The 9,458-nt window shown below is 42.5% G+C and overlaps 1 protein-coding gene across 2 annotated transcripts in view; it reads left to right on the plus strand.

Annotated features, from left to right (window-relative positions):
- The window catches only part of ZER1 (zyg-11 related cell cycle regulator), a 44,420-nt gene that overhangs the window by 26,905 nt on the left and 8,057 nt on the right, over window positions 1-9,458 (plus strand). Inside the window, exons 9-12 of one of the 2 annotated variants that reach the window (XM_018565346.1) lie at window positions 311-352; window positions 2,155-2,274; window positions 2,603-2,718; window positions 5,727-5,915. In XM_018565346.1, coding sequence (XP_018420848.1) covers window positions 311-352; window positions 2,155-2,274; window positions 2,603-2,718; window positions 5,727-5,915 — 467 coding nt within the window. The remainder of the gene's footprint in view (window positions 1-310; window positions 353-2,154; window positions 2,275-2,602; window positions 2,719-5,726; window positions 5,916-9,458) is intronic. The other variant, XM_018565345.1, reaches the window with a different exon arrangement.

Genomic DNA, 9,458 nt, shown 5'->3' on the forward strand with positions numbered 1-9,458 from the left:
TAAGTGTCTTGGAAAAGAAAAAAAACAAAAGCGCAGAGCACATTTATAAAGCACATCGTAGTGCGGCCATAAAACTACCAGTCACAATCAGATTAGGAGGACCGAGGCATTCTTTTGTTCTGCATACCTATAGGGGAGAAGTTAGTGGGATCAGAATGGCACAAGAAAGTGGTGAGTGATCATGGGAAACCTATAAATATTACTGAATAAATAAAGGATGCACAGTAAATGTGATACTCTATAGAACAACGTATGCTTTATGGGAAGCTTATTTCTTGTGTCTGACAAGTTCATGTTTTTGTCTTTACAGACGATGCTGAAGTTGATACAGAAGAAGCTGCAAGACAAAACGGTGAGTATTAACTTTATGCATTAAATGATTGTTGATTTTTTTTTTTCTCCTTTTGGTGCAGAAATTAAAAAACAAACATAAAGTTGGTGACGGTCATAATTACAAATCTTTGTAGCTCACTTGTACTGGAAAAGCAGAGTGGTAAAGTCAGTACATTTGTAACTATTGTTCATTGCTTGTCTTGTTCCATAATGCTCTATGGCCACTTTTAGTAAAGGGTACCTTGGCTTTGGGCCAGGAGTATGGATCTTTTTTTTTTCTCTTTTAGTAGTGCGTCATTGGTTCGGGGTTTCAGCATTGTGGTGAAGTTCCCATTGGCCAGCTGAGTTTTTTTTCTATCTGATTTTAGTACACCTTTAATGGTTTTGAATGGGGGTAGGGTACCTATTAGCAAGCTTAGTACAGCCTCAGTAGGTTTGGAATAGCATTAAAGGAGAACTATGGGGTCAGGGCTTTTCCCCATAGTTCTCCGAAGGGTAACGAGAGGACATAAATTAGCGTCCTCCCGTCACCCAAAGCTCAGTATACCGCAGGCTACAGCTCGCTGTATACGGAGACGACGTTCCGTTCCGCCAGTCAGCGCTGGAGGATCAGACGGGAGGGGGGGGGGAAATCCCTGCAGGGAGCCATGAGTGACAGTCATGGCTCTCTGCAGGGACAGGATCGAGAAGTGAGTGAGCGACGGTATGTGTTCGCTCACTTCCCGATCTATTGAACCGACGTGTGACAGTTTCATTGTCACACGTCGGCTAGAACTATGAGAACGTTGGCTAGAACTAGAACTATGAGTGATTTTCACTCGCCTCATAGTTCTCCTTTTAAAAGATGGAATTGAGACAGGGTTTCTCTTGGCCATCTGATTTCTTTTCTCTGATTTTAGTACAACGTTAGTGGTTTTAGAATAGGATTAGCTTGATGGGGTGAGGTTCTTATTGGCCAGCTTAAGTCTTTTGTCTTTTTCTCTGATTTTAAATACAACCTCAGTGATTTTTGGATACTGTATGTCATCTGGGGTGCCAAATGTAGAATGTGCCCTGCTTTGTGGTGCCTTAAATTACTGATGGACAACTGAATCTTAAACAAGTTTTGGGTTTATTTACAAATAGGGATATACATACATTCTAATTACAATTAAGGGAAATGGAGAGGGGATTTGGAGGGGGTCAGTAGGGATAGGATTGGAGGTTAGGATCCTTCAGCTATCAACCACATTCTCTCTCTTTCATTCACACATGCCATGGGTTTTTCTCTGTGGTCAGAACAGCAGGTCTCAGCGAATCACATTCTTGAATGTAGAGACCAGTCTTGTCCTGGAGGTCACAAAGGTCACCATCGTTCCTGCTTGTGAGCTAGGTTTGTGCAGATGATCACACAGGAAGAAGGTTCCATCATATGTTCCTGCCCCCATACCAGCATGTATGCTGGCGCATTGCTGACACAGGTGTGGGCAGTAAATCCCAGCAGGGGTCGGGCTCGTCCCAGGGGATAAGACAGTCCAGCAAATCTTCATCCATCAGCGTCCCTGATGACCCCTTTAATGGTCCTCATTTGCGTATCACACAACCACATGCTGATTCAGTTCAGGATATTAAGGAACACCTTTGCATCAAAGCTGTATCATAGATGTCAATTTTATCGGTTCCAACAGTTACCCTTAATGGAATGGGGACAGGGTTCTCTAGGTAGGTAGGTAGGTTGCACTGGAAAGGTAGAACAACGCAAATACACTTCCAGTCTTGCTGGTATATTTATCATGTAAAAACGTACATTTTTACATCATCTACTCTCGCCTTGCCCAACAGTGTGACCAAGTGATGGAATTTTCCTGGAGTGCGCTGTGGAACATTACGGATGAGACTCCAGATAACTGCGAGATGTTCCTCAACTACAGTGGCATGAAGCTGTTCCTAGACTGCTTGAGGGTAAGTCTGTCTATTGGATTCTCCCTGGCTGCATGATGTATTTTTAGACTAATGATGGTAAAAAATACACAGCACTAAATTTAATGCAATCATGCTGGAATACATAAATGTAAACCCAATCCACTTTTGAATGAACTGCACTGCTTGCTTGCTTGAGTTTTTGTCCTTTACCACTATTTGTTTTTATTTTTGGGGTTTACATTCATGCACTATTGTATTACTTCATGTTTGCACTCTGGTTAATTTAGTTTATTGTGATAAAATACTGCATGTTTCTGTATTTTTAGACTACTAGCCATGAAATGTACAAATGTCCTTGATTTTATAGGAATTTCCAGAGAAGCAGGAACTTCACCGCAACATGCTGGGGCTTCTGGGAAATGTGGCGGAGGTGCGTGAATTGCGGCCACAGCTGATGACATCACAGTTTATTACTGTTTTCAGGTGATTGTAAAGGCCTTGTATAATTGGGGGGAAATCTTCATGCAGTATTTTCTGAATGTTGCTTTCGACCTGAAAAGGAAATCTAATGAGAACGTTTGTTTTTGTCTCTATATTCGCACAGAATGAACATTCACAGGGTGAAATAGCTCTGTGAATTGTTTATAAATAGATTACCTATTGTCCATCTGTAACAAGCTTTTAAGCATGCATGATTATTATTATACAGGATTTATATAGCGCCAACAGTTTGCGAAGTGCTTTACAATATAAGGAAGACATTACAATCACAATACAATTCAAGACAAGATGGTAAGGAGGGCCCTGCCCCTGAGGGCTTATAATCTAAAAGGGAGGGCCAAGTGATACATGAGGAGGTAGCTGTGTGGGGACGAATTGTTTGAGAAAGCGATAGTGGCTAGGGTGAGGTGGGATAGGCTTCTCTGAAGAAATTAGTCTTAAGGGATTGCCTAAATGCAGCCAGAGTGGGAGATAGACGGACAGGTTGGGGTAGAGAGTTCCATAGGATGGGAGGAGTTGACAAGGGAGCTGGAAAGCAGGAGGTCTTTTGAAGAACGGAGGGGACAATTAGGGTGAAACTTTAAGACCAGGTTTGACATTTAGCCAGGGGCAGAGTTGTGGATGGCTTTGTAAGTGGTTAATATTTTGAATTTTATCTTTTGGGCTATTGGAAGCCAGTGTAGGGATTGACAGAGGGGGGGCGGGGGATGGAAGCCAGTGTAGGGATTGACAGAACGGTGTTGTAGATACTGAGCGGTTGGTTAGGTGAATTAATCTAGCAGCTGCATTCATGATAGACTGAAGGGGGGTATCGCCTGTGTAGCGGTCGGCCAATGAGAAGGGAGTTGCAATAGTCCAGACGAGATATAACAAGGGAATGGATGAGTAATTTTGCGGTTTCATTGGTGAGGAAGGGGTGTGTTTTGGAGATGTTACGAAGGTGAAGGCTTGAAATGGTGTTCTTGGTTGCAGTGTGCAGGTGAAATAACATTGATGCAGCTGGCCGGCTCAGGCTGTATGTCAGAATGTGTGCATAGTGATGCCTACCGTATTATAGTGTTAGCTAGAAATGTATGCGGACAGTTAAAGAACATTGATGTTCTAAAATGACCAAGGTTCCCTAATTTTTCAGTCCCTTTTTTACTTTCAAAAACATAGAATATGTTCTGTTAAATAGTCAATCTATCCAAAAATAATATATTTTAGTTTTTGGTGGATAATGGCAAATTTAAATATAGCTAAACCCAAAAACATAAATGTATTGCACCTTACCAGCCCTTAGATGTGTTGACAGTATTCGTTTTTTCAGGCTTTTTTCCTTTGTTTTCTCATAGTGGTTCTGCCACCAACAACCTTCTGTCCTAGGATGACAACACTCACTCATCCTACTGTATCAGAACAACAGGAAAGGACTACAGGACTCTGTCCTCTTAGTGTCCACTCATCCTACTGTATCAGAACATCAGGAAAGGACTACAGGACTCTGTCCTCTTAGTGTACTCCATAACATAGAGGGGATGGGTTCTGTAAACCTCAGAGATATCTGAGAACTATGTAATTGATAAAAATCAGCTCAGGAACAGAGCACAGGAAATTATCATACATAGCATCAGCAATATATTACATTTATGTTTTTGGGTTTAGCTATGTTTTAACTTGTCCTTAGATGTGTTGGCAGTATTAGTTAAATTTTTTCAGGCTTTTTTCCTTTGTTTTCACCCAGTGGTTCTGCCAGCAACAAACTTCTGTCCTAGGATGACAACACTCACTCATTCTACTGTATCAGAACAACAGGAAAGGATGACGGGACTCTGTCCTCTTAGTGTTCTCCATAACATAGAGGCAAGGGGTTCTGTAATGCTCAGAGATATCTGAGAGCGATGTAATTGATAACAATCAGCACAGACAGAGAGGACAGGAAGCTATCAGCACTTCAGATTTTTGGCAAGATCAACAGTATTTGTTTGCAATTATCAAACAGATATAACATACACATGGTATATTTAACTAACCAAAAGGGACAAAATTAGAAAAAATTAATTGCTGGATTTACATATCCTTTAAACCAGTGGTCCTGGATAACCTCAGGACCCACTTTTGAAATTGGTCGTTAAGTCGTGACCCAAGTCACAGTAGCAATAGAAAAATCTCACCAGCACACCATAAGTTGAAAAAGCAAAATATCTTATTGCCAATAGCTGTATCTCATTGGCAAGCGCTTTCGGGGCCTCGCAGGGTCCCCTTCATCAGGCTTCGAGATAACCAAGTCACAGTAGTGCGCATTCCGGTATGGGCGATCGGACTGTGGGTGGGAGGTGAGTTTGGGGCGCCATTCAAATGAATGGCAATACAACACACCTGCCACACCAGAATGCACGGTAGATGCGATTGCATTGTACAGTGCATTATTCGCACTGTACTAGTGTGAATGGGCTCACAACACACAACCACAGACACAATTTTGCACACTCACAGACAATCTCACAAACACATATACACTCCCAAAAAAAGTTTTCTTTTTTTTTAAGATCCACCCATTTCTCCTACCTTACAAGAACTGGAGTGGATCCTCAGCCTGGGGTCCAGTGTGCACCGCTGTGCTGTGATGGAGCTCCATCCATATATGCATTGTTTGCACAGCTCCCTTGGGTGCCCTGTAGAGGTATCATGAACTAGAATGTGACATCACGCCGGTCCAGGCACCTCTACAGGGAACGCGTCACTCACATTCCCAAGGCACACAAGGGAGCTGTAAGCAATGCATGTATGAATAGACCTCCCTTGTGGCCATTCACCCCTAAGCAGGAAAGCAGAGCTGGAAACCTACTATGCCTATTATGAGGGGTCAAAGTACATCTTTCACCCCTAAGCAGGAAAGCAGAGCTGGAAACTGGTTACTTTAGGCATCTCTGTACTGTTCTTGTCTCTAATTCCTCTAAAACAACCGTAGTAGGTTAAACATTAAACACTTGTGCCCTTGTGTTTACCAGCAACCTTCTGGACAGCAAAGCAGATGGAATTGAAGTGTCATATAATGCCTGTGGGGTGTTGTCACACATCATGTTTGATGGTCCACAAGTCTGGTTCATTTTGGAGCCATCGCGACAGGAGGTGGAGGAACGCATGTGGAAAGCCATCCAGAGTTGGGATATAAGCTCCAGAAGAAATATTAACTACCGGTCAGCAAATACTTTAACACAAATACTCTCTTTTATGACTCTCCCTCTTTCTGAACTTGTACTCAATGCCTAATATATCTTCCTGCTAGAAAACGGACTTATCAAAGCCTGAAACAAAAAATGTTCTGCATTTCTGTATATTAACAATTCAAGTTTCAGTTTCTTCCACCAACTTTTATTTTCTAGTGCAAGTTTGAACCTGCGTGGTATCACAATACAGATCTTATTTTATGTGCTTCTATAGAATTATGAAAGGACAGAGGTAATGAATGGGAGAGATGGGATAAAAGCAAAAGGATTCAGGAAGTTGGGATGCTATCCGGGCTGCTCTTGTGCTGAATGCATGTGTCTGTTTTTTTTTTTTCTGTAGAACCAATACATTTGTTTTTAGAGCAGTTTGCTGCTAGTAGTTTTTTTGGGGGTAAGGTTTCTGGTACCCAGAGCTAGTCTGCATAGTGTAGCCTACAAAAAGCCCTTAACACTTAAAGTGAATCTGTCACCAGGTTATGGACAATCCAGGTATTATACATATTCATAATGAGTAGTAAATGATGTTTAAAACAAGACCTTGCTGACCTCTTTTATCTGCAGGCACTGTTAAGTAATTTAGCCTTAAAAGAGAACTATGGGGTAAGTGTTTTTCCCCATAGTTCTCTTAAGGGTCACGGGAGGACATAAGCTAGCATCCTCCCGTGACCCACAGCTACAGCTCGCGGTGTACTGAGTCCGCCACAGCTGGGACGGATCCCGACATTGCTGTCGAGATCCACCCAGCTGCGTGAGTGACAGTGAGCTCTGCCTATCTAGAGACAGAGCCAGCTGTACCGCCCCTCCCCCATCCATTCCTGCAGTCAGCGCGGGAGGATCGGGGGGGGGATCCATGCAGGGAGCCGTGACTGACAGTCACCGCTCTCTGCAGGGAGATGATCGAGAAGTGAGCGAGCGATGGTATGTGTTCGCTCACTTCCCGATCTATTGAGCCGACGTGCGACAGTTTCATTGTCACACGTTGTCTCGAACTATGACGAGTGATTTTCACTCACCTCATAGTTCTCCTTTTAAAGTTCACAGAAGAAGTAGTTCTTTCAGCAGCTCAGCTCATCCTGATTCCCCTCCCATAGCTCATGCTCTGTGTTTACATTAGAAAATGTCAGGTGGCTGAGTCACGGCTGAGATGTGTGGGTGTGCCGAGCTGCAGAGTCACTACTTGGAGGAGAAACGGGGAGCTTAGCTGCCCAGTCACTACTTGGAGGGGAAACTGAAGTGCTGGTTTACTGTTGGGAGGGGGATCAAGGAGAAATGAGCTTCTGAAAAGGACTTGGAGAACCTCTATGATTTTGCTTTGAGCTTTAAAGGAGAACTATGGGGTTAAGGCTTTTCCCCATAGTCCTCCTTAGGGTAACGGGAGGACACAAACTAGCGTCCTCCCGTCACGCCGCAGCTGAAGCGGATCCCGACAATTGTGCCGGGATCCGCCCAGCTGCGTGACTGACAGCTGGCTCTGCCTATCTAGAGGCAGAGCCCAGCTGCACCCGCCCCCTCCCCCGTCCCTTCTGCCAGTCAGCGCTGGCGGATCGGAGCGGGGAGGGGGGAATCCAGCCCCTCCCCTGTCACGGCAGAGAGCCGTGACAGGATCGAGAGGTGAGCGAATGCCGGTATGTGTTCGCTCACCTCCCAATCTACTGAGCCGACCTGTGACAGTCTCATTGTCACAGGTCAGTTAGAACTATGAGGTGAGTGAAAAGCACTCGCCTCATAGTTCTCCTTTAAGAATGAATTGCTCTAGGTGCCTGTAGCTACAAAAGTCGGTGATGGTTTCTTTTTTAGCTCATTTACTGCTTGTTAAGAATATACAAATACTTGTATTTCCATAGTCTGGCCACAGGTTCACTTTAATCTGTCCCTAAAAACTCAACCAAAGTAGGCTATTAAGACCAGTCATCATTTTCAAAATATCAGTACGAGTAACTTGAATACAAAATCTTTGAGATGCCTCAGAAAGACAAACTATATTCAAACCTGCAGTGGAAAATGTTCGGGATTAGATAATGTCAATTTGGTTATTTTGTTTAGGGCAGTAAAGCCATTTTGTGATAAATTCAGATTTGTGTGACTGTGTGATAAAAGAACTGTATATCCCAAGAAGAAGGACAAAAACACAGCGCAACACCTAGCGCATTATTATCCTTAGATGCTGATATGAATGAAAGTGAAATGTATTACACTCACAAAAGTATTAAGGAGATGGCACTGTGTCAAAATGTTTCTCACTAAACCGGAATGGTAAACCACTAATCACTGGAGACGATGCAGGCGGATATGCAGATATTCTGCCTGCTGCTGGGGAACACAGTGGATTTGTGGAGAGACAATGACCCAAATAGCAGATGAAAAGGCAAGAATGGCCGGGGACCCTGATCCTGCGTAAAACCACCAGATACTTTATTAAAAAATAAAATATATGTAGACATTCTTTTACCACAGCCTACACCCCTTTTGAACAACTATACACTACTATCTCCCTTCTCTACTATCTCCCTTCTCTACTTGATACTTTCATTCTTTGCTGATTCTTCCTTTTCCCATTTCCGCTCTGCTTGGGGAAAAAGGATTTAAACTATACTTTCTTCGACATTCAGTGGGAACGCATCGGTACTCTCAAACATCAATGTTCTATTAGCTCCAGAATACAAGAATCGGCCTACAAACTTCTAACAAGGTGGTATTTAACGCCTTCGAGACTACACACAATCTTCCCATCCTCCCCGGCAGTCTGTTGGCGTTGCAATACATTATTGGATATGTAAAATACCTGCTTTTTCTCATGCTCTTGAACCTAGACGCTATCTCCTTCATGGTACTACCTCAGCCATCAGCATATACAAGAATTATCTTGCCATACACCTTATCAATGTCGCAAAAACACTGATCCCTATCTACTGGGAATCCACTACCATCCCCCACATTGCTGATTGAAGGAATAGGGTAAACGAAGTGTCCAGAACGGAAGAAACCAGAGCTATTTCTTTAGACAAATTAGATGCTTGCTGGTCCCAGTGGACTACTTGGCATCATCGTAAACTATATATTCACTACGGCCATTCACAAATTATTTTTGGACAAGATAAAAGTTGAGATAACTTTATTATATTTGCCTATTTTCCTCCATCATGATTGGACCCACTTTCTATCTCCTTTTTCCTCCTATTTTTTTTCAATGTTCTCCCCCCCCCCCCTCCCCTAATACCCATACTTTAAATTTACACATTTGAATGTGATAGTATCCATTTACCTGTTTGCCCAAATTATGCTATTTTTCCATTGTTTTCTTTTTTTATGCCTCCTCTATTTGAGTAACAGTTATTCTGTCATACTGAACATTCACCTGATTCTGTATACTCCTTCATAACATCTATATTTTACTATATTATTCATGTTATGTTTCATATTCCTTTTATGTTTACTTGTATTGTATCTTTAGATAAAAACCTTTACAAATAAAATTATAAAAAATAAAATATATGCACTTACAAAAATAATGAA

The sequence above is a fragment of the Nanorana parkeri genome, unplaced genomic scaffold (assembly GCF_000935625.1).
Source record: "Nanorana parkeri isolate BGI_ZX_2015 unplaced genomic scaffold, ASM93562v1 scaffold834, whole genome shotgun sequence".
Classification (NCBI taxonomy): Eukaryota; Metazoa; Chordata; class Amphibia; order Anura; family Dicroglossidae; genus Nanorana; species Nanorana parkeri.